Source organism: Pteronotus mesoamericanus, unplaced genomic scaffold, assembly GCF_021234165.1.
Source record: "Pteronotus mesoamericanus isolate MK-2021 breed Mesoamerican mustached bat unplaced genomic scaffold, CSHL_Meso_final contig_50, whole genome shotgun sequence".
Taxonomy (NCBI): Eukaryota; Metazoa; Chordata; class Mammalia; order Chiroptera; family Mormoopidae; genus Pteronotus; species Pteronotus mesoamericanus.
Window position 1 is genome coordinate 15,624,421 of NW_026555186.1, and position 25,631 is coordinate 15,650,051.

A 25,631-nucleotide genomic window follows, 5' to 3' on the forward strand; every position below is an offset into this window, starting at 1 on the left:
TATCATTTAAATGTACTTATATACTTAGAATGCTAATAAATCTCTTTCTAACATTTAAGGTATCAGTACCTATGCTTTTGGCCCCATGTGCTGTTCTGTTATATTCCTGGTCACGTGTTATCTTAAAGCTGCTGAGGGATGCAGCAGAGCTGGCCCTTCATTTTCTTGAATAAATGAATGAAGACGACATGCCACTTCACATTTACATAAAGAGAACAGTACCATTTCCCTTTTTTGAGGACATTTCAGTAACAGTTGCTGCAAGCATGCATTGGCCCTGGATGACTAAGCAAGGTCAGCACCGAGACCTCAGCGCTGGTCTCCGTGTGACCAGCTCCTTGTGATGGGTGGGCGCCTAACGAGGTGGGCAGGGCTGGGACCCACCGCTTGGCCACATTTGACTTGCACATTCTTTTGCAGGGTCGTGGACTTCCTGCTCAAGGCCATCATGCGTACCATGTGGTTCATCGGCGGCTTCCACCGGGTGGCAGTGAAGGGGCGGCAGGCCCTGCCCACCGAGGCGTCCATCCTCACCCTGGCGCCACACTCCTCCTACTTCGATGCCATCCCTGTCACCATGACCATGTCCTCCATCGTGATGAAGGCAGAGAGCAGGGACATCCCCATATGGGGAAGTGAGTGAAACCCCTCCCGACCCTCTGGAGTGAGGGAGCCCCGCACCTGCTGGTCGGTACAGGTCACTCCCACGTGAAATAGACACTGGGTCTCGCGTCCCTGTTTTTTTTTCCCCCTTTGTTATGATCTCTGTAATAGTAATTGTTGTGGTTTTTATTTTTTATTAGCACACTGCTGCCCTCAAATATTATTACGTGTTGAAGTACTCCTTCACGTTCTATCACAGAGGATTCTATCGAGAAGTCTGGAAACAGCTCAGTAGCTCCACCCTAGCGTTCTAGTTACTGTGCCATAAACCCAGGCATGTGAACGCCCTTGGACTGCATGACAGATTACCAGAACTGGTGGCTTAAAACAACAGAAATGTGTGCTCTGGAGACAGAAGGTCCTCACCAAGGTGTCTCAGGGCTGAGCTCCCTATGGGCCACTGGGGCGGAGATGGTCCTTCCTGCCTCTCCGAGCTCCTCGGGCTCCAGGCGCCCCCAGGCTTGTGGCCGAGTGCTCCAACCTCTGTCACCATTGTCCCATGGCCCCTCCCTGTGTCCGTGTCTCTGTGCCTCTTATAAAGACACTTAGCATTGAATAATCCAGGGTGCTCTCACCTTGAGATCCTCACCTAATTACATCTGCATAGACTTTTTTTTTAAAAAAAAAGTCACTGACAGGCTCTGAGGATTATGATGTAAACACATCTTTTGGGGGTCACTGCTGAGCACACTCACCATTATGGCGGGAACTGTAAATAATCCTGGGCACTCTGCGTGGTCCACTCACCTCACAGGCGAACACACCCCCATGCCCCGCCCGGCCAGCCTGTGCCCGGTTCCCAGCCGCGGGGTTCTTCTCCAACTGCCCCACCCCAGCCCTGCCTCTGCTCGCCTCCTCGCCTACCAGCTTCTCTGCCTTTTAAACCTCACTTGGGCCCTGGAGCAGGGCTGGTTGAGGCAGAGGCAGGCAATGCTGGGGCAAGGGCTGCGGGAACAGGGGCATCCACCAGCCCCGGGTCCCCACTTGATCCACCTCCTCTTGAGTTTCTACATGGCACCTAACGACATTAGTGTTCCTTTGACAATTACATTAGAGACTGCTGTGTAGGTTTTATTTTGCCTTTTTGATAAGACGAACATTTTGAGAAAAGGTCCGGTGTATGGCTGCTGTTGGCAAAACAGGTGCTACCAATGATGACTTGATTGAATGCGGATCAGGTGGCATCTATCCAGGCTATGGTCACGAAGGGCTACAACAGAGTGGCTCTTAAACAACAGACATTCATCTCTCACAGTTCTGCAGGCTGGACATTCAAGCTCAGGGTCTGGCCTGGTCTGGAGAGGACCATCCCGTGGGTCGCAGAAAGCAATCTCATCATCCCTCCCTTTGTTTTTCTCTGTTATTTTAACCATCAGGAATCCATGTCTTGTGGTGAGGCACGGATTCTCGCCCACCCCACCGTGCAGCCCTTGGGGCACGTGGGGGTCCCACCTCTCACCCCAGAGAGGAAGCAGTGCACCCCTCCATGATGCCTCCCGCTCTCTTTCAGCTCTGATAAAGTACATACGGCCAGTCTTCGTGTCCCGGTCAGACCAGGACTCCCGCAGGCGGACCGTGGAGGAGATCAAGAGACGGGCGCAGTCTAATGGCAAGTGGCCGCAGGTAATGCAACCCTGCTTACATTTGAGTAGATTTATTCCAAAAGATGCAAACTTAAAGACTAGGGGGAGAGGGGCGAAGAAACAAAAGGGCCAGAACGTGCCTTCCCTGGGTGCCGGGTGTGTTTAGTTTCCTTTTATTTTTGACGAGTGTACAAATCTAAGAATCTGCACAGGAACTTTTGGTTCTGGAATTTTAAAATTTAAAGAAATAAGGAGAACCCATTCAGATCTGCGTCGCGAGTTCCCCCAGTTATCTTTATTAACAACAAATCTTTTTATAAGTTCTGAGTCAGAAAGAGCTGCTAACCTGTTCTCCAGGGTCAGCATAATCTCGTGTCTGAATAGTGTGCTCATCTATAAGGTGTCCATTGCTTCTGGGCATCCCGGGCTGAGCTACTTGTCCTTCGCTGGTTCCCCACCCAGGCCGTGAGGCATTGGCCTTAGCTGGTGTTAGCTGTGAATGTGTTTTTTTCCATTGAGCCAACGTTGAGAAGCTGGAAATCCCACAGGACTCTGGGTTCTGGCTTCTCAGAAGCTCTGGGGGTCCTGGCTCTCAGCGCCTATGCCCGTGGGCAGCCCCTCGGAGCGGTTCCCTGGCTGCCGTCCCGACAAGTCCAGGCCATTCCGTTCCTCCTTCAGCTTCCGTGCCTGACCCTCGGGCATGCCTGGCTTGGACCCTGGCTAGCTCAGTGCCCCCTGGAGATGGCCTTCTCTTCAGGAGCCAGAATTGAAAGCACCCGCACAGGCTGTATTTTCCAGCAGTAGAGTCCACGTTACTTTACTGGAAGTCAGTACAGATCAGTGACTGGGAGTCCAGTGGGGAAGGTATTGCTTAACTGCGGATTTTGTTGGTGTCTCCACTTGCTGGGCTAGCACTTTCCCCAGGACCATCCTGAGTCCCAAGTCCTTTAGCCGACGGCTGTCATCTCTGTGCCCATGTCCTGCTCTGCCTGAGGGATGCCTGCTCCCCGCTAACATTTCACTCTGTGCAGCTGTATCTGGTCCTGTGGCAGCTGGGAGGCAGGGACCGCCCGCGCTTACCCATGTGCAAGTCCCTGGCCTGAGAAGGTGCTTGCTGTTGTCTGTCTGCGTTGCTTCCAGATTTTAATAAATCCCATAGTTAGAAAGGAAATTAGTGTAAGCTTCCATAATGCATTTCAACTTGTTCAACTGAAAAATGATTAAAATATCTAAATTATGTCAGCAGTAGTGAATTAAATTGTGAAAGTTGGCACCTGTGAACTCTGAATTATGGTACTTTATTGCTGAACTCTTTTTTTTTTTCTTATTTCAAGATAATGATTTTTCCTGAGGGAACTTGTACCAACAGGACCTGCCTAATTACCTTCAAACCTGGTATGTAGTTTTCTTAATTACTTTTTTTCTTTTTGAGAAAGTAGGGAAGACCCTCACCCCCACCAGTGCCTCTCAGTTGTCCCACCAAAATGCAGCCCAGCCCGCAGGCGCTCCCGCCTGCTTCGCCAGCAGGGCTGCGGCCCTGGGATCCTCCGAGTGTTTTCCACCCACGCAGACGTGGAAGGAGCCTTCCAGGCGCTGGATCGTGGCTGACCAGGAAGACCTGGCAGGAAGTCCTGTTTTATCCTGAGGCCAGCGTGAGACCTGCAGGCACAGGACCTGCTGCCATGGCAGTACGATGGTGTTACTTTATCCCTTTGGTCTGCAGGTGCCTTCATCCCAGGAGTTCCTGTCCAGCCTGTGGTTTTGCGGTACCCGAATCAGCTGGTGAGTCTCTTCTCCTGGGGATCTGTGTTAAGGTGAATGGCCTGGGAGTGAGAACTGTGAGGTGTTTGGACACACCAGATATCTAATCCACCCTGGTATTCCAGAATATTCCCCAACATTCATGCACAGAGTCCTGCCTTCATAGGTCAGGAAGCGGCGGTCCTCACGTGATCAGTCCTGACATTTTCATGTGAAACACCCCACCCCCATGTTGTCAGCAGCTCTCACTGCCCGGTTCCCATGCCAAGAAAATTTAAAAGTAAGAATATGTAAGTTCTGAAAGGCTGGAAGCAACAAGAGAAAAAAGATTTGGTTGACTTTGTGGTTTGTGTGCCTTTATCTTGCCTTTATTGGGTGTAGAGATTTTATTTGTTTAAGAGAATAAAAGGGGTGTTTGGGGCTCAGAGCTCTGGAACAATCTTGAGGGACCCGGGCTCAAGGGCAGAGCCTGCACAAGTCCTCAGAGCAGGTTCTGGCCGGGTCCCCACAGGCCTGTATGTCCACACCGGTGAGGCAGCCACGCTGTCCCTTCCTCTCAGGCGCCCTGTTGGGCATGCTTTCCGGCTGGCTGTGTCTCACCTCCGCTGTAACCCTGTCTGAGCTAAAAGGCTCTTGCAGCAGAGAGAGGTCCACACGCACTCGTGTCCTGGGCCGTCTGAGCGCTGGATGCACTGGGGTGGTTCCCCGTGGAGGACACATGAGGTGGATCTGCTCATAACACGGAGCTTCCTCCCCACCACATTGTGTCTTTATGACGGCAAAGGAAGAAACTCACAGATCAGGACACAGTGGGCTCTGGAGTCCCTGGTATAGATGGTGGTAGAATTACATGGGACATCTTATGGACATCTTATGGATGCCAGGCCCACCGGTTCCGAGGTTAGCACACTGGACCCCGTGCCTGCAGGTGTGGATGGGTGCAGTCGAGGCTCTGGGCGGCCAGTAAATAAATGGCAGTCAGAATTGTTTGCCACGCAAACTGACAGATAAAATTATTCTCACAGCACAGCTGAAACTGAAGAGGTACATTTATTCACCATTCTCTGAGAATCTGACATCGGTGTGTAGAATTCTAAATTTTCCCCTTTTTAAGTTTGTTCCATGAATGTATTTTAAGCAGAGTCCTTCCTGGGTTCTAGCAGCATTCCGCTCAGGTGTCACAGAAGCATAGCATCTGCTTGCCCTGTTTTGTAGACCCATGTCAGCTGCATAACAGCAGGAAGAGCCACATGGCTGGAAGGTTTGAGCACAGGCCTCTGCAGAGGGGCCTGCATGGGTGACAGGGAGCCCGGTGCCATGGGTGTTCTGGAGCCTCTGAGAGAGAGTGCAGGGGGTGTCAGGACTGGAAGGAAAAAGCTCACATGGGTGACCAGGGTCAGGGCAGAAACAGGCACATGTTATCCGGTGTCCCCACCTAGATGGCTGCTGCGGCTGCGGATGGAGAGGGTCCGAAATGCCGCGATGGGGCCCTGGGCTGGCGTGGGGGTGCAGGTGGGTGTCGGGATGGAGTTTGGCTGCGTGATGGCCACGGGCAGGCCGGTGGCGCGGGCCCTGTCGACCAGGCCTGCATGAGCAAGTCTGAGAGAGCAGATGGACAGCGTGGCCTGCTTGTTGCAGATTGAAGTTGCCAGGGATACCTTGAGAGGGGAAGGGCAGGAAAGGGGAGCTGGGGCTGGGTCTTAGGTGGAGCGACCTTGGACCTGTGGGAAGAGAGAGGAGCATCTGGGGACCTAGAGGTGGTGAGTCCCCGCCTTCTCCTTTGCCCCAGAGTGGACTTAGAAGATGGGGATACCAGCATCCCTGGGGTCAGCGGAAAGCTAGGATGAGGACAGGGGTGAGGGCGGGCGCATCTGAGGAGGGGGGAGCCCATGTGGCATCCACAGGAATCCTGGTGCCTGACACCTAGTCATGTTTCACGCACTCATTTCTTGCCCCCAGGACACCATCACGTGGACATGGCAAGGCCCCGGAGCGTAAGTCAGATACTGTGCTGTCTTGTTTGTCCTATTCTGCTGGGAAAGTGCTCCAGTTACTTTAGCAAATGTGAAACCTGAATACGTGACTCGCTGCTGTTTCATAGCAGTTAGGTTCAGCCCATTGTGAAAACTAAATGTAAGAATCAGGCCGTCCTCACACCCTGCATTCCAGGACTTAAATTAAGTGCCTTCAGCTGCATTAAGAAAATAATCGTGGGAACTCTTCTCGTCCTGCCCTGTGCCTGTCAGCTGGGCGATGACCATCCTGTCCCTGGAAAAGACAGCAGGGCCTCCAGGGGCTGCCCGCCTCTTGCTCAGCAGCAGGGCGAAGGGCGCAGGGGCTCCAGGCACACTGGGCCTTCAGGGGGCCGCTGTTTGAGCTGGTGTTTGGGAACGGAAGGCTGGGTGCTGAGGCCAGGCAAGAGCCCTCCCTGGGCCCCCAGGCCTTGCCGAGATGTTTAGAGTGGGACACAGGGGAGGTACCATGAGGATGGCATGTCTGAATGGTGGTCGTTGCGTTTCTGAGTCTGGAGTGTGGAGGGTGGATGGTGAGAAGCGAAGTACAAGCTGGGAGAAGGGTTGAGAAGGGGCTCCTCTGGGGTCCTGGTGGACTGGGCTTGGAGCTATTGGTGATAAGGCAGAAGTGGGGTGCGTAAGAGTTCAGAGGGGGACTGTGTATCAAGGAGATAGTGAGCGAAGACCCAGGGATTCTGGATGGCTCCCCATTTCCCACTCCTGCAAATAAAAATGTGGTAGTGCCAGTTCTGAGGTCAGGAACTCTGAGAACCAGGCTTGGGGATGGCATGAGTTAGGGCCTATCCAGTCTGCCCTGCCAGGGGATCACTGGGGCGAAGACAGGTGAACGAGATTCCTGAGCAGGAAGACAAACTGAGGAAATAGTGGCTTGCAGTGCAAACTAAATTTGCAGAGATATAGGTGTACTTAATAAGAACAGGGGAGACTGCTATTTAATAAAAGTAGCCTTGTCTCTCAAACCTTGTGTTTCAAGGTTTGGATTGAGACTGAGAAAGGCTCAGCACCCATCTCCTGAAGGAGAATTAACTGCCCATTACTGCCCCCTGCAGGGCAAGGAGTCCGGAGTTTTGCTCCAGAATTGGAAGTAGTTTAACTAAATGGAATTTTTTTTAACCAATGCTATAAATCTATTACTTTTTAAGGTTGGAAATCCTGTGGCTCACCCTGTGTCAATTTCACAACCAAATTGAAATTGAGGTTTGTATAGATATGATGTTATACAATGTTATGTTGGCTTATTAGATACATTGTGTCTTTTATAAATTTAGTGTTATATTAGTGTCTGAACAAACATAATGCTATACAAATGATATGTTGTCTGTATGGATGCAATGTTGTGTAGGTGTCTATATAGATACAGTGTTATACTGTGTTATGTTGGGGCCTATATAGATGTTACATTGATATCTGTATAGATCCAGTGTTATATCATCTGTTTCTTTGAACTCTTCTCATTCCTCACGACTCCTTAGAGGTGCTCTCCGCTAGTTTTCCGTCAATCAGTTTGTGTCTCTTCTGTGATTTTGAATACATTCAGATTCAATTTTTTTAAATCAATAAGGAAGCTAAACCCATCATTCTTTATTATGGTTAGCACAGCTTAGGAGAATGTAAAATTGACATACATGCAATGAATAATTTTTTAATTTTTGCCTGATACTAATACTGCTGAACTCACACTGTTAAATTTGTCATTTGTCATACTGGCATCCTCTCTTTGATGCTTGGTCAGATCATGCAGCTTGCCTTTCAGTTTGCATCCCACTGGATACCTCAGACAAAGTCACAACAACCATTCTCTCAGCTGATTAAATACACTTATATTTTGTTCAGCTTGTGAGTTTTATCTGCGTAAATGAGAAATAGAGTTTATTTTCTTAAAAAGGGAATTAACAGGCTACTCCTGTACCTGAAAAGTAAAGATGAGTTATCGGCAACTTAAATGTTTAATGAAACAGTTTACTACCTTCTGATAAATTTTGTGCAGCAGTAACGACAACAGATGAGCCAGCTTTCTGCCAGGTTTTTCACTTCAGTAGAATGTAAGCCACTTAATACTCAGGACTGAGCCGGAAGGGCCTTGGCCCAAGTCCAAGTGTAGCAGGGCCTCTGCTTAGGATATTTTATGTGGCTCATGTACTGGTGGAAACAGCTCTATTTCAGACCTGCTTCTAATTGTAAGCATTGGAAAGAAGCTATGTGGCTCATGAAATCCCTCTAAATGTATTTCCTGGTGTTACTCCTCCGGGATGCAGATGCTAATGTGAGGAACTATTGCAATTTACGTGGTTCTTTTAAATGTAGCTATAAGTGAAATGTTAGGGTTACATGAGAATTAATAGGATTTCAGGATGTTCCTATATTCTTAAGTATTTGTATTAAATAAAAAGGGCTCAGTGATAGTTGTTTGCCTTTTCAGCATGGTAGGACTTATTTAAAATGTAAGTGTTGCTCACTCAAAGACACATGTTCATGGGACAACTTACTGTAATCTCAAAATGCAGTAGCTGTCAAAAAGCTAATCATTGTCTTTTAGGTAGAAATAGTTTGTTATGTTATCCTCAGCACAAAACAGAACTTCAGAAATGAAAACACACAAACACATAATTCTTGTGCATCTAAAGGTGCACCCCTGTGTGAAATTACAAATACAGCACACTGGCCACAGCTTCAGTGTTGGGAGAGTGGACACTCCTTGTGAGCAATGGCAAGTTTTCCACACACATGTGCATCTATGTGTGCACATATGACCATGTCAAAGATGATTCTGATGGGAAATGCTTGATTTTGTCAGTTTCATGATTGTCACTTAAATTGGCGTTGGTAAGGTAGGTGTCTTGTGATACTGTGGAAGTAACGCAGCCTTCTCTGCGGGCCCAGTTCCTTCCAGTGTACAACCCTTCGGAGGAGGAGAAGAAGGACCCCGCCCTGTACGCCAGCAACGTGCGGCGCGTCATGGCCGAGTGAGTGTGCCTTCTCCTCCTCCCGGCCCCCCGATCCCCTTGACACCCCTGAGTATTACTCAGGACTCCCATTTACCTGCTGTTTTCCTCCTTAACATTGCTAAAAACAAGAAGCCAATAGCATTAGGAAAACAGGTTCTTGCAAAAGCTGGTGAACAAGCATGGACTATGCCTTTTGGGCATATGCTTTATGTCTCCTGTTTTTGTCAGATGATATTTCTGCTTGTTCAGCATTTGGAAGACGCTTAATTATCACTTAATTGCACAAATGGCGAACGTGCCCGTAGCCATCAGCCCCCTCCCCGGGCTCCGCATGTGCGGGTGCCCCAGCAGTGACCAGCCGCAGAGCCCTCGGTGAGGGCGCTGGTCCGTGCAGGCTTCAGGGTCTGGGCTGGAGCGTCTGCGAAGCCTCACTGTCCACCTGTGCCTACAGCGTTTACTAATGTTCCTGCTCCATCTCACCAAGTTTGGTATGGTAGCTGGATACCTAACCTTGTAAGGAAACTCGTCCCACTTGTACGGCACCCATGCCACCTCCGGCTTCCTGCTGACCCGGCTCGTTCCAGGTAGTGCTAGTGTCAGCTCACACCCCTCCCCCTCTAACCACCTTTGTCCCTCCTGCCCCATCCTCCCCCTCTCTTCTTTCCTATTCCAGGGCAGCAGGGGCTGCCTCTGACTTTGCCTCCTTCGGTGCCTGGGGGCGGCTCAGCAGCTCAGTGGCTCTGACAGTGAGTGTCACTTGTGTGGGGGTCCGTGCAGCTGCATGGGAGTGTTAACAGTTGCTCTGGCTGACCTGTGTGACTTAGCCTTATGAAATAAAACATCTCAGTGTCCACATTGCGCCTCCACCTTAATGTGTCCCGTGAGACTATGTTGGGCAAAATCATGCACCTCACCTCAACCTATATGAATTAAAACTCAGCAGAGTGTTCAGTCTTTGTCCACAGGCTCCTCAGATAGCCAAGCGCTGGGGACAGAGTACAGTGGAACACTCCCGCTCTGGCCTTGGGCACCCACCCTCTGAAACCCCTTCTCTGTCTCTCTCTGAATCACCCGCCAACCACCAGGATGCACTTGACTCTCAACTTTTGGAAAGTCAGCACATGCAGAGGCACCCTTGTTCAACCTCTTGATTAAAAAAAAAAAAAAAAAAAATCCATCTATGGAATTGCAGGCTCAACAGGTTAGGTATAAATAGTCTTAGTATACATTGAAATAAATTAACTATTAACAATTTTAAAGATATGTATCCTAAAAAAAACTGTCCGTGTTAATAGAGGGGAATTGTGATATATTCAATGGAAAAGAATAGAAAACCCATAGGGCACCCTCTTGTCATAGCGTCTGCAGAATTTCAATGTGTTGTCACCTCCCTCATCTTTAATCTCACCTCCGAATGCACCTGGGCAGGGCCAGGATCCCCCAGGGCTCTGTGGGCGGCCCCTGAGCTGGCCTCGTCCCGCCTTCCTGTGGAATAGGATTCTGGCTTCTGTCCCCAAAGGGTTATACCTGAGTTTGTCAAGGAGAACGGCAGTCACTGTTTCTCTCTCACCTCACAGCACACTATTTCCGTGGCAATAGGAACTTTTGTTGTAATGATTGAAACTCATTGAGTTATTAGGGTGGGGAGCTGTTTAGTTTTCTATACTGGGTAAATTTCCTGCCTGGAATGTTTTCTTTAGTAGTGGAGAAAGGGCTTTTTCCTGGACTCTGACACGGTTCTGAGAATGGCTGAGTTCTCACTTTCTCCCCAACTCCAGGGCGGTGCCAGCCCTGATAAAAGCCATCCCTGCTGACCTGTAAAGAGCTGAGCCTCTCCAGTGAACACCCCCGTGGGGCGTTGTTATCATTAAGACCCAAGTGCACGCTAGTTTTCTAGTGGGGTGCAAACCAAGATAATTCTGAGCTAACAGCAAAGCTTGGGACAGACCCAGGTTCCAAGGTAATTGAAATTTGGGGTCAGCGGTTAGGCTCTTGTGTTCAGCGCTAAACACGGGCTTTCCACATCGCCTTTCGGTGCATCTCGGTATTCTGAGCCCTCCCGTCATGTACCGGTCACCGTGTGGTGAGGGGGCTGTGGGGGCTCAGAGCAGGATGTGGGATGCACACGCCGGCATCGCCTTTGCCAGGATTTCTGCCATCAGAGTTGACTCAGGAGAGACCACAAGGAAGCTCCTGTGAAGCAGAGTGGCTGCCGTGCGGGGCACTCACGGTAGGTCCCTCCTCTCTGCCATAGGGCCCTGGGCGTCTCCGTAACCGACTACACCTTCGAGGACTGCCAGCTGGCCCTGGCGGAAGGACAGCTTCGTCTCCCTGCAGACACCTGTCTTCTAGAATTCGCCAGGCTGGTGAGGGGACTGGGGTGAGTGCCTTGTTTTTTGGTGTTTTTTTCCACTCTTAAACAATTAGACTGGACACTCCCTTGAAATTTGTGACAAGCGTCGGGGCTCCAGTGGGACAAGGCAGGTGCGATGTATTCGGCAACATTAAAACAAAAGCTTTGTGCTGGATTGGGAACTTCTGGCAGAACCTTGCAGGGGCCTCCACCCTGCAGGTGCTGGTGCCCGAGCTGGAGGTCACAGTGGCACCCAAGGGCTGCGTGACGTCCCCCTCTCAAGACAAAGAATCAAGGAGAGAGCTGGAGTGCCTATTCTAGTGGTTTGGTTATTTTTTTTTTCCTTCAATCCACACAGAAGTAAGTGTCTTAAAATCCCTAATGGTGGGTGCCAGCTCTCTCTGGAGCCGCGCCAGGAGGCCATCCTGGTACACAGACTGCCCCGCCGGGGGTGTGAGTACTCAGGCAGGCGCTTAGACAGAATTCATTGCATGCCTTCAAGTTACTAGAAACCTCTTGAAAACTAGCTGCTCAGTCTAAAATATTTTGATATTTTGGTGGGTATTAAAACAATAAACTTCCTGTTTGGGGCACTCTGTGATTTTTATTGAAATAAACCTTTCTCTCTTTTTCTGTTTAGCCTAAAACCAGAAAAGCTTGAAAAAGACCTGGATAGATACGCAGAAAGTGCTCAGATGAAGAGGGGCGGGAAGATCAATGTCTCAGAGTTTGCAGCATACCTGGAAGTCCCTGTCTCAGACATGCTGGCTGACATGTTTTCCCTGTTTGATGAGGTAGCACTGTCACCTGGTGGCGGGGGGTGGTGGCAAAACCTTCAACTGCTCAAAGTGTAAATTGTTTTCCTTGTAATATAAACATTGTCTAGACAATTTTGGAAGTAGAGAAAGGAAAGTCACTCTTAAATGGCCCCATCCTACAGCCCACCCTGTCTTCTGTAGTATTTTCTCCCCTGTTCTTAAATGCACAAAAAAAATGATATTTACCTCAGTGTTTGCTGATAAACATGCCTGTAGTTTGGGTTTCCTTAGATCACACGGCAGTGCTGGCCTGTGGTCCCTGCCATGTCCCTTTCCCAGAGGCCTCCGCTGACCTGGCTCAGCCAGACCTTCAGAATTTCTAAACAGTGGCCTCTTTCCAGATGATTGGCTTAGAGGTTCCCCATCAGCCTTCTGTCTGGGGGGGGCGGGGGGGGGTGCGTCTCTCCCCGGCACAGCACCTCTTCCCTCTCCACCAAGCACATTGTAATCAGGTCATACGTGCTGGCTGAACATGGAGCCCACACATCGCTGCACCTTGGTGGGAGACCAAGAAGCAGGAGGGCAGGCAGCCATGACTAACCGCACGCCAGCCACGCCTGCTTGTTCCTGGACATTGTGTCACAGGGTAGACGCCTGTGCTGTGCGTCCTGTAGGAGCCAGTTATGCAGTGTGCGAAGGGGCTACTTCAGCCATGATTGTTCCATGTGAACAGTGTAGCATGTTGCATGTGAATGTGTGTTCTGTGTGAACACATAGAATTTCATGTGTGCCTAATATAGCATGTTCTGTGTGGATAACACAGCATGTTCCGTGTGGCAGTGCTGCATGTTCTTATAGCCACAGGCACAGCGTAGTCTGGCGTGGCAGAACCAGGAGAGTTAGGTGGGTGATTTGGGCACCAGAGACCCTCGCGAGTTTGCAGGTTATGCAGCACCAGGGTGTGCCATTGAGCAGGTGGGCCCAGCTGGGAGTCTCCCTGATGTTAAGACAGCTTTACACAAGTTGAGGAAGTGGATTTCTGTTACTGTCAGGGCCACGGCTGTGGCTCCATTTCATTTCGGCACTTTGACAACGTGTCAGGTTTGAAATAGGAGTGTGAGCGTGGTTTCAGTCGGCGATGTCTGAGGATGAGTTATTAGTGAACCTTCGTCAAGCACCAGGCATGTAACTACAGTGAGAGGGTTGTTCGTTTTTATTTTTGAGTAGTTCAAGAGCACAATGGTCTTACAAGTTTGGAATATTCTCCTTTTCACAGAGAGCCTCAGGCCAGAGGCTAAACACCTTCTCAGAGCCAGGAGCACATAGGCTTGGGACCTGGTGTAAACTTGGGACCTGCAGCTGGCCTTGTGCCACATGTCCACATCCAGCTTGGGACTCACCTTTTTCTTGCATGCCCACTGTGTGGCTATCGGCAGAGCCTGAATGTGAACCTTGCTGTTGGCAAGTCTATTTTTCTAAAAGGGGAAAAAAAGCCTTCGCAGGCAACAATCATGCCTCATGTACTGGAAATTAATTGTAACAGCCTAAAAAAGTGGAGTGACCTTGGAGAAACCAGTGGTTATGAGCATTCTTCCAAATGCTCTTTTCATGTAGACAAATGATCTCAAACTTTTGCAGAGCTAAACTTTAGTTAACCCCCCAGCGGCCACTGGTGAACCCCAGCTCTCCCATGGGCGGTGGCTGAGCTGCCCCTGAGGGCGTCTCTCTTTCACAGAGTGGAGGTGGTGAGATGGACCCGCGGGAGTATGTGGTCGCCTTGTCTGTTGTCTGCCGGCCGGCCCAGCCCCTGGACACCATGCAGCTGGCATTCAAGGCAAGTACGGGGTTCACAGGAGTTTCATTTATAGGGACAGTGAGACATGGGTTGCATCGGATCTGCGATGCATCTTTATAGTCCTCTAGGTAACAAGCTGGTTCTGACCATGCCGCCCGGTGGAATCAGAGCCTAATGAAGAGCTGGAACACTTGGGGGAGGGGAGAAGGGCCTCTCTGGACAAGCAGCTGGGGCTGGCAGGGCCTGAGGACGGAGGAGGGGGACCTCAGGGTAACTCTGGGCTTGCCTTGCAGATGTACGGGTCTCAGGAAGACTGCAGCATAGACGAGGACGCCCTATCCAGCATCCTCAAGACGGCCCTAGGGGTGGCGGAACTCACTGTGACTGACCTCTTTCGGGCAATCGACCAGGAGGAGAAAGGGAGGATCACTTTTGGTGAGAGGCCCTGGGAGCAGGGAGGATGGCCCACTTGTGAGTTGGGGACACACCTGGAGCCCCTGTCCACCTGTGCTGGCCAGGCATCCCCTGTGTCCCACAACATGGAAATCCTCAGGAGGGAGGTCCTTCCTGAAACCTGGCCCAGATGGGTGGGAGCTTTCAAATCTGATTTCTCCAGGCGATTAAAAGAACCAGACTCCAAGTTTGGCTATAGAGCTCAGACCCAGGACAGATGCCATCCTGGGGACTGCGGGCGTGTGTGCCAGGCTGGGGCACAGCACCCACAATCAGGGTCCCACTGCAGGAGTGAGTCCATCTGCTTGTGAGAACTGATTGTTGGGCAGCTCCTCTCTGGGAAGGTTTGGCTTCATTATCTGTGGCTACACAAAGCAGGATGGCCCAGATCCTCAGGAACCCTCCTGTGGACTGAGGAGGGGGGCGGGGCAACAGGATCTTGGAAGGCAGCCTGCTCCGCACACCAGCCAGCATGCACATTTCAAAATGAGCATGTGTTCTTGCTAAAAAAACAGGCAGACATTTGCTCAGGAAAGGTCAGCGTACACGTCTTGTTTGGACATGTTTTAAAATTGCATCCAAATGTCAGACACGGCTGTGGGGTGAGGGGTTTGTTTGCGGGGGGTGTGTGTGTGTGTGTGTGTGCGCGCGCGCGCACAGTCATGCCTCTCTGTTAAAGAAGGCCGTGCTTCCTGATGGGTTTAGGGGTTGTTGATGAGGTTTGTAGTGAGCCTGACCAACTGCAGGCTTTTCTAATAAAAGCCAGTCCGAGTTTCCCACAAGGAGACAACATTTGTGTCCCTGGAGCCTGCAGGCTCCTGCACCCAGGCCTCTGAGCATCACCCGCTCTCAGGGTCCCTGAATGCAAGCCTAAGGGCACTCTCCCCCCCCAGACCGGGCCCTGGACCACTAGGAGATGCACAGGCACGAAGCCACTCAGGCCCCGTGACTGGCTCGGAGGGTGACCTCCGTGCATGCCTGGTCTCCCCCGTGCTCAGACATGTCCATCAATAGCACCTGCCTCATGGAGTATTAGTCACCACTCGCTGTCCTGTCCCTGAACCAGCTCCTGTGATGAGCAGCGCCCCCTCACAGGCACTGAGGGCCCAGAGTACCCACTGAGTTCAGGATCGTGCAATTTTCTTAGATTTCCCCAAAACAGGAGCAGCTGAGAGGGCACAGCAGCTGCCCATTTGCTTTTCCTGTGATTTTGTGCACAGTGGAGATAAATGGAGTGCAGGTTCCTGTCCTCACTCCAAGACCATCAATAGAGACCCCAGCCCTGCCAGAGGGAGTAGCGGGCATGCCCATAGGCCCAGAAAGAGCTCCAGACTCTAGATGTCTGCCCCCAGTGCCCCAGTAACTATGGTGTCCCTGTCTTTCCAGCCGACTTCAACAGGTTTGCAGAAATGTACCCAGACTTTGCAGAGGAGTATCTGTACCCCGACCAGCCGCCTTTTGAGAGCTGTGCACAGACACCCCCAGCTCCTACCCCCAATGGCTTCTGTGCTGACTTCAGCCCTGAGAACTTGGATGCTGGGAAGAAGCGTGTGCATAAGAAACTGGACTAGGACACAAGGTGCTGAGGAGACGAGGCTGCTCCCTGGCGGTCGCTACCCCACCTCCACGTGGCCGCAAGCCCATCTGCTGTGACCACCTCCGGGTTCCACTCTCCACATAGGCTACATGTTCACCGTCCCAAGGCCCCGTTCCAGAGGCTGGGGTTGTTTTCACTCTGCTTCTCTGTGAAGCACCAGCCTGTGGGGCGCCTGTGGGCACCTGGAAGGAAAACCTCATGCTCACAGCTCCTGGCCTTCTCCCAGCGAGACTGCGTGGGGCATGCCCTGTTCATGGTGGCCTGGCTCTGGGAGTCTCCCTGCCAGGCAGGTCCTCGGGGGGCTGGGTGGAAACCTGGCGTGGCTTGTCTTCACCCGAGGCCTCCTAGTTTCGGATTTCCATCTCACTCTTTTCACACTGCCCCTTCGGTCAGCTGGAGGCAGCGCACAGGCGGGCGGCCTCCGCGCACACTTGAAAAGTGGGGCATGTGGCACGTGTTTCAGTCCCAGCACAAACCCTCCGCCGACCTCTGGAGTCACAGTGTGGCCGACCCGCCATCTGGTTTTTAAACATTTCTATATTTGTGGGAGTTCATGAGTATTTTATAAACTTCATTTAGATACTTCAGGAAACACTCAGCATTTTTTTAAAGAAAAAAAGAAAATTGTTTTTCTACTTCATTTTCCTTTGAGGGTCAGAGGATATTTATTTATAGGCCTTTTTTTGATAGAATCTGAGGCTGTTTGTGTCTTTGACTTCACTTTCTCTCTGGCCTCCCTCTACCAGGTCAGTTTCTCTCCTGTTTGGGCCACCACAAGCACCAGCCCAGAACTGCGATTTCCGATCCTTCATCCTTTTTAATCCCCCTCTTTTTTTATAAACATTACCAGCTTGGTATTTCTGTTTTAATATGACGCCGTCTACTTCATTGTAGAGTCCACTCCAGTGGAAGCATTGAATGTGGGTGGCGTGAGTTAGATGGGACGGAAGGACTGGTCCCGGCTCACTTGTTGTGCGCCTCAAGCAGACCGCAGCCCCGGGGCCGCCGAGCCGGTCCTGCTCGGGGGGTGTCCATCCGTCTCCCCTTTGCTCCGGCTCCATGGTGAATAGGATAAAGGAGCCGCCCCTGAAGACAAACGAGCTATGTGGATGGAAAGAGTGTGGAGAGTAGCAGGAGCAGGCGACAGCCTCATGCGGACGTCCCTCCTGTCATGGTGACAAGGCTGGCATCGGTTCTGACAGAGAGGAACTCAGGCCCCCTCCCTGAGTCAGGTGAGGAGCAGTGCTTCCTGGCACAGGAAGGGGGACATGACGGTGTTGCCTTTGCTTTTCCTGAAATCACCTTGGTTCATTTCCTTAGGACCTGATTGCAACCTGCCCTTAAAGCACAATCGTAACCACAGACTCCAATTTGTGCCCTGAAGCAAAGCCTCTGGGTTCCTTTGGGGAAAATCATTTTTTGTTTTAATTTCTAAAATGAATGTTATATTAGGGGCTTGAAAGTGACCACCAGGGCCAGAAGCACAGGGAAAATGTTTACTAATCTCGAGGCATGACAAGCATTTCTACTGCTACACGTCAGGACACCCCTTGACTCCAGTTCAGTTGTCACCTCCACCTTGTTCCAGCTGCTCACTGCCAGCCAGGATGCAAACAGGGACAGGGTAAACTGAGGCCCATTCCAGGGCGCTCGGCTTGTCAGACACAACAGAAACTCAGATGCAGCCTTGGTAGCGAATGGTAATTGACTTTATAATCGTAAAATGCATAAAGGTTCATTTTTACCTGAGAAAAACCTACCAATGACCAATGAAGGAGGTGAATAAACTAAGATATTCTGAGGGAAGGGGCCCGAACATGTGGCCTCCATCCTTCCTGTCTGTGGATGAAGGGTTTTTTGAATGAAATGCCGCTGTGCATTTTCAGGAAAAAAATCCCTGATAAGCAGACTTCGAATGGATGTTTGCTCCTCCTGATCCACTTTCTCTGTCCTAGTGACTAAATGGCATTCAGAACTGTGAGTGTATATAGTGTCAGAACCTAATCCCTTCCATGTGAGACGGGGACGGACGGGCAAGGGCAGCCCTGGCCCTGCTGGGGCAGATGCCATGTAAAGAACTGCGGGTTTTCAATGGAATGAATAAAAGATAAAGTCCTACGTACTTGAAGCCGCTCTTTGTCACGTGTGTTCTTTTAATGAGACAACTCAAACATTCCTTAGGCTGTGACTGGAGAACCAGTCAAGGTGTGATTTCTAGCATGTTTGGGAAACAAAAATGAAAATCGTGTAGAAGCAGCGAAGGGAAGGTCCGGAGTGTTTCAATATCTTACGGACGGGCTGACATTTCACAGAACTCAGACTTGCGTGGCTGCCTCCCTGGTGAATTGATTTTAATAATTTCTCTACATTAAGCACACACACCTTAAATACACTTTGCAGTCCCATTAAATCAATAAAGGATTTAGGAATAGAAGTAAAACAAATAGACCGGTTGTATTACAATCCCGAATACCGCGCATGAACACATCGAGGTCATGTGGCCACCCGCTTCAGAACTCGGGTAACCCTTAGGGACGCGGTGTGTTCACAGAAATGTCGGGAGCCACTGGCACGAGTGGCAGAGGAGGACACGCACCACAGTGTCATCATTCGTCCAGCAGTCATTTTTATTCGTTGTGTTTGTGGGCCCTTTTTAACATAATGTGCAGTGTCCTTTTGGTTAATTTTTTTTTTTTTTTTAAGTAAAGAAAAGGAATAAATCAAAGACAGGATCTGGACGTTTCACATCCAAAGAGGGACTCACATTTCTCGTCAAAGTCACCGCAGCCATGGAACAGAGGGCTGCAGGTGGAGGTGAGGGTGTGTGCCTGTGTGGATCTGCCTCCTGTGGGCGTGTTCACCCCCCTGCATTCTGATTGGAACAGGCTCCTGCTGGAGGCTCCATCACAATCCAGAAAAGAAGAAAGTCTACCTTCTCCTCTGCCACCCTGCCAGTCTTGGCTTCCGCTGTCCCTGTCCCTCCCCCGCATCTGCTGACCCAACCGGGAGCCACTTCTAGGATAGTGTCAGACCCCAGTTTCCGGCTCATGGGAATGGGTACTGGGAGCCAGGAGACTGACGAGTGGCCAGCACTGCCCACCCCACAGCGGCGCCACGTCCATTCTCACTTTCCCTAATGGGAGTACGTGAGGTATACCCATTATGTCACCTTAAGACATGCTACGATGATCATGCCTCCAAACATGCTTTTGCCTTCTCCCCAAAATGTGGCCTCCCAAGACCCTTCTCGTCGTCCAGGATATGTTAATTCTAGCATAGTCACGCGCCTGCCTGGATATGTCTGAACATGAGAACTAAGTTACAAAGTTCATCATTCAACCCTGAAAAAATAAAGGTTCATCATTTCTCACCATTCATCTTCCCTCTCTAAAATAGTAGTGGACACCGAGAAGTGAAGTGGTTAAACTAATGTGCATGCTGGCTCTTACATGTGTGCACACACCGGGCCAGGAAGACAGTCTGCGTGGTCACCATTTCTATAGCCAGTTAAGAGGTTGCAGCAGTTGTACTTAAATCTTCTACCCAACCCCACCCCCTAGTCCACGGCCCAGGTTTGCTTGGGTTCAACCAGTTCCTTTGAAGGTTAGAATTCTTTACCTGTGAAGAGATTCAAATTTTTATTAAAAAGTATCTGTCTTGCACTTATTAGTCACAGTATGAGCTGTGAAAGTACAAACAGGAGCCCAGTGGTGCAGTAACCACACCCCACTTCCTATCAGTGTTTGGGACATTCTGCTGACCTATTGGTTCAGTCACAGGAGTAGCCCCACATGTCCTACTGGCTCAGTCTCAGGAGTAGCCCCACAGAGCTGGTGACCCCCTGAACTTCAAGTGTGATGGGTTCATTGTGTTTCCAAGTAGGAGCATCCATCCTTGGAAATAAAACCCTTTTAGGCAGAAGAACCCAAAGCTGCCAAGAAGAGGCAGAAACATGAACAGGCTAGCCCGTCAGCGTGGCTTGTGTGCTGTGGTCATGGGCTCGGGATTCAGGGTCAGAAAGAACATTACTCCTCTCACCTTTTCTCAGGTCACTTGCAGCTCTGCCCCGCATCTTCACTGTGTCCCAGACTGACAGCACTGCCCCTCTCCTGGCACTCTGCCAGGGAAACAATGCAGGGAACCCAACATAGGGAACAGAAGTGGCAAACCACACACTGGGTGTTGAGTCTTCTACATCCCAAGTGAATCACATGGCTGCACTATAACTCGAGCAGGAAATGTGCTCCTGTAGAGGTGAGCACTGGGAAGGGTTATGTGAACACAAAATGCAACACAAGCCACCTTCCATTCTGTCAGGCTGGCTGCTTCTGGGTAGGGGGGAACTTAGGAGGAGTTGGGAGTTTAAATGTGTTCCTGCTGCCATGTTTCCTTTGCAATGAAGTGAATTCCTTAGCAATTTAATATGAGGTGGGTGATGGTGAGTCAGCCATTCACTTAGCCCACAGGTGCAATACCAAGGGCAGAAAAGGTAAATCCATCTCAGGATAAAAGCATTAAAACGAAGACACGTCCTCTTGACAATGGAGGGTTCAGTGAAATCAACAGGATGCCCAGGAAATGGTACCAGTCAATGATACCTTGGACTGGCTTCTGATGAGGTGGGAATCCAGGGGTGACCACAATGGCTGAGGCTGTTCTTGTTGATCTGTGTTGTTGACCACGCATCATCTCAGTCCCTCCAGTGCCACTGATTGCGGAGTCCAGCAGGTATGCCGGGGGAAAGAGGCAGGCTGTCCGCCACGTGTGCCCGACCCTGGGCAGGGCCACAGAGAAAGTACCAGTGAGCCATCTGTGTCCCAGTGAAGCACAGACCAAAAAGAAAACTGACTGAAAAAAAAACAAAACTGGTGTTTGATCACATGTGATTGGAGTCCCAGAGAAGAGGAGATTAGGACAAAAATTACGTGACAAATAATTGCCGGAATTATAAACTCAAACCTCCGAGCACCTCAATAAACCACAAGCAGAATAAATACAACAAAAATAGAAGAAGACACACTATAAAATTCTGAAAGCCACTGATAAAAAGAAAAAGCAGCCAGAAAAAAAAAAATCACAGAACAAAGGTAAGAGTGACATGCATGTGGCAATTGGGTCTGCCCAGAGGACCAGTATTATGTGAAGGTGGACTGAGATCATTTAAAGATGTATATTGTAAGTTCCCCAGAGAAAACACAGAGGTGTAACTAATAAGCCAATTGTGCACATAAAATGGGATATTTTCAAGTAATTATTTTATCCAAACTAAGCAGGAAAGTTAAGAAAAAAAAGAACAAAGTACAGATAACACAAAGAAAATAGCAAATGGTAAACTTAAGTTCAACCACGCTAATAATGACATTAAATATAGACTAACAACTCCAACAGGACAGTTGCTAGACCAAGTACACAGAAAAAAACTGTTTATACACATATTGAAGGTAAAAGAATTGGAGAATATATGTAACATGCAAACAAGAGATAAGAAAGTTGATGTGGCAAGAATAACATCCCACTAAGTGGCCTTTTAGACAAGGAGAATTACCTGAGTCGAAGACGAGTGTGGTGCCATGATGAAGGGCTCGGTTCAGCTGGAAGACACAGTGACCCTAAAGGTGTGTGTACGTAATGACAGAGCTTAGGAGAAATAAACAAATCAAACCTAGTTGGAGATTTTAACACAATCCTCTCAGTAATCAATAGAACCACCAAGGAAACATAATTATGTAGAACATTTGAACAATGCCATTTACCAAATGGACTTAATTGCCATTTCAAGTGCACAAGAAGCAGTTGACAAAATAGACTATATGTTTGGCTAAAGAGTAAATCTCAATAAATTTCAAAATATTTAAATCATACAGAGTATGGACCCTCCCGAAAATGAAGCTAAATAATGGATTCTGCCCCTATTGCAGGGGCAGAACCGAGCTGCGCAGATACCTGCTCAGGAAGGAGGATAGCAGGCGTGTCCACGCTGACAGTCGGACTGACCGTTGCCATACAATGTCGTCAGGAGCTGGTTAGGTCTTGCCTAATTCTTTGAAATGGAATAAAAGCAAAAGAGTCCAAAATTTTGTTTCCAGTCAAAATAGAGGAACAGAGACTGGATCCCCTCTTCCTCCTGGTGAAAAACACGGATGGGTTTTTTTTCTCATTAGTGAGAAAACAGACAAAACACTGCTTTGCTCCAGCTGAACAAAGCTTAAAAGCAAGAGCTGAGAGAATGGCACGACTGTTTATAAGTAACTTACCTGCAGCCCCAAACAAAGTTCCAGAATATTCCCAGGAATGCAGAATTATCCAGCACTTGCAAAGCAGAAGTTACAATGTCTGGCATCTAATCAGAAATCGCCTCAATACCAAAAAGCAAGAAAAGATGACCTATAATTAATAAAAACAGACCCAGAAATGACTCAGGTAATGGAATTAGTAGATGAGGTCCATTTGCTATACAATATAACTATTACCTTGTTCAGAAAGCCAGTGGGAGACAAGATTTAGCATATCCAGTAGAGACATGAGAGATCTTTTATGAGACAGATATGAATTCTAGCATGAAAACTACAGTGTTGGAAATGCAAAATATATAGGTTAAGAGTAGGGGTGGATTTGTCATCACAGAAGATACAGTGGTACACACTATTCAGAACAAAATAAAGAAGAGAAAAATTTGAACTGAGCATCAGTGAATCACGGAACTTTCCCCAAGGAAAGAGGCAAAGAGAAAAAATACTTAGAGAAGTACTTTTACAAACTTGATATAAACTATGAGCCCACAGATCCAAAGAGCTTAGTCAGCTCCAAGCACAGGAACCATGTTGGAAACCACATCAGGCACATTATAATCAATGCTTAAACCAACGATAAAGGGAGAGTCAGCCAGGAAAGAAAAGACACACTTCATAGGATGAAAAAACACGTGCAGGAAAGCAGGTTTCTCATTAGAAATTAAGACCATCTGGAGGATAGTGAAACCACATCTACAAAACAGGAAAAGAAAAGGACAACTGCCAGCCTAGAATTCTTTACTCAGCAAAGATACCTTTCCAAACAGAGAAATAAAATTGTTTGGGACATATAAAAACAGAGAATTCACCACCAGCAGACTGTCACTACAAGGCATGTTGAAATAAGTCCTTAAAGCAGAGGGAAAATGACAGCACTTTGAAATCTGGATTTACACGAGGAATGATGAGAACTAGACATGGTAATCAGATGGGCAAATATAAGCACTTTTTCTGATTATTTAAATCTCTTTAATAGAAAATTGAGTATCAGAGTCAAAATTGATAATGCATTCTTGGGTTCATAGCACATAGCAGTAAAATATCTAACAACAGCGCAAAGACCAGGAGGGGTAAGTGAGAGTCCTGTGGTGAAGTCCCTACAGTATGTGCGCAGCAGTGTGATGTCACTGAGCGCAGACTGAGAGGGCAAGTGCGTACCACAGCACGAAAGCAACCACTGAAATAACACAACAGCGGGATCTGGCTAATAATCCCACAAAAGAGGAGGGAAATAGAATTTTAAAAACTCAATCCAAAAGAGCAGCAAAAGACAAAAAGGGAACAAAGAACACATTGGAAAAATAGAAAACAGATAGTGGATGGCAAATTTAAATGCACCCACATCAATATCATATTAAATGTAAATAATCTAAATACCCACCAATAAACAGCAGAAGCTGCCATCTTGGATATAAAAGCAAGACCCAGCTATGTGGGTCTCACATACAAGAAACACAATTTGCATATGAAGACGTGTCAGCCAAAAGGAAAAAGAATGGGTGCTAACTCTAATCAAAGAAATATGCAATGACTATTTTAATACCAGCTGACTTCAGAGCATAGGTTATGAGCAGGTCGAAACAAGGTCACTTCACAATCATAAGTGTGTGTGCCCCTGGCAACAGAGCCTCAATAGGACTGAGCAGAGAGGATAGAACCACAAGGAGAACCAGTCCACACACATATACTGGAAGATACCAACACCTCTCCCCCAATAGTTAAGAACAAGTATGAAAACTCTGTAAGGACACAGAAGACAAAATTTGACTCATACCATTGTTTACTCTATAACAGCAGAATACACATTCTTTTCAAATGCATGTGGAAAACATCCTTTCTTGGGAGTGGGATCATCAAATGCAGCAACTTGCTTTTCATATGGACACATATCTCAACCAGTCACAGACCAATGGACCCATCAAAAACTCACCACAATGGCAAGCCTTTGAATTTTTATCTTTCTTTTCTTCAATCTTGAGCAAGCATGTGTCTTACCGATGATCTTGATATTTTTTATTTCTTGCTCACCAGCTTGGTTCAGAGTGATACCGTTGTAGTGGACCAATGTGATCTGCTGTGGAGTGGCAGGATGCTAAAGGTCTCTGTGACCAGAAATGGCAGCCAGTTAGTTGATGGCAAAGGTGTGCTGCTGTCCCTGTCACATGAACGGAAACTGTCTCTTCTGTTCTTTCCAAACAAGTGTGCGTGGGTGGGGGAGGGAGAGGAGGGCAGCGTTGACTGCCTCAGCAGCAGCATAGACCAGAGTTTGTGCTGATTGACTCCTGGAGCTGAGGAGCTGCCCAGGAAGTGCCTCAGGCAAAGCAAGCAGATCTGAAGAGCTCACCAAAGGGCCGCCAGAAACTTCAGTCACCAACACACCTAAGTGGGACCCTCAAAAGAGTAATGGCTTCCCCTCCTCTTTCACCTTCTTAATGGCATGTGACTGCCTGTCCTGGACAAACCCCAACAGAGAACCACACAAGGAAAGGGACTCCGGAAGACAGCACCCCTGGCCTCTCCCTCCTGGTACAGAGATCTGAGAAGCGAGCGGTGGTGCTGCCAAGGCGACAAAATACAACGCAGTCCACAGGGATCCCACTGTGAAACCACGATGACAAAGGAAAGCATTTGAGTGCGTCCCTGAGGTGCAGCGATGGGAGACACAAGGACACCATCTGGGCAGCAAGACTGGATGGGGAGCCGTTCAAGTTGGAGCGAGGAGGCAGAGGCTCAAATAACAACAACAATAAAAGCGAACAGAGTGCCACCTGGGTTGCAGTGCCTCTAGATGAAATGTATACTTCTGCTGGGGAGTTTGGACCATGGAAAATTAACCAATGGAAAAATAGGCGACTGTTGACTCAAAGGAAAACAAAGAACTTCCAAGCTAGGGAATGAAGTCCTAGGACACTGAAGCTCAGTTTGAATGATAGAAACATCATGCTACTATGAACATTGGGGTGCATAGGTTATTTTGAATTAGTGATTCAGGATTCTTAGGGTATAGTCCCATCAGTGGAATCACTGGGTCAAAAGGCAGTTCCATTTTTAGTTTTTTGAGGAAATTCATGGTTTCCACAGTGGCTGCACCATGTTCATAGCAGCACTGTATGCAATAGCCAAGTGCTGGAAACAGCCTAAGTGCTTGTCAGTAAAAGAGTGGATCAAACAACTGTGGTACATTTACACAATGGAATACTATGCAGCAGAAAGAAAAAAAGAACTCAACTTTTGTGACAGGATGGGTAGAACTGGAGATTATTATGCTAAGTGAAATAAGCCAGGGGGCAAAAGACAAATCCCATATGATCTCACCTAAAAGAAGAATCTAATGAACAAAATAAACTAATGAACAAAACAGAACCACAGGATGGCAACATGGAGCAGACTGACAGTGGCC

General features: G+C 48.7%; 1 protein-coding gene across 1 annotated transcript in view; it reads left to right on the top strand.

The window, feature by feature from the left end:
• LPCAT1 (lysophosphatidylcholine acyltransferase 1) overlaps nt 1-18,020 on the top strand; it is a 43,169-nt gene extending 25,149 nt beyond the window's left edge. Inside the window, exons 3-14 of the mRNA XM_054578349.1 lie at nt 421-635; nt 2,174-2,286; nt 3,581-3,641; nt 3,970-4,028; nt 5,967-6,001; nt 7,183-7,237; nt 8,921-9,003; nt 11,240-11,365; nt 11,979-12,132; nt 13,832-13,930; nt 14,185-14,326; nt 15,731-18,020. Coding sequence (XP_054434324.1) covers nt 421-635; nt 2,174-2,286; nt 3,581-3,641; nt 3,970-4,028; nt 5,967-6,001; nt 7,183-7,237; nt 8,921-9,003; nt 11,240-11,365; nt 11,979-12,132; nt 13,832-13,930; nt 14,185-14,326; nt 15,731-15,915 — 1,327 coding nt within the window. The 3' untranslated portion in view covers nt 15,916-18,020. The remainder of the gene's footprint in view (nt 1-420; nt 636-2,173; nt 2,287-3,580; nt 3,642-3,969; nt 4,029-5,966; nt 6,002-7,182; nt 7,238-8,920; nt 9,004-11,239; nt 11,366-11,978; nt 12,133-13,831; nt 13,931-14,184; nt 14,327-15,730) is intronic.
• The last annotated feature ends 7,611 nt before the right edge of the window (nt 18,021-25,631 follow it).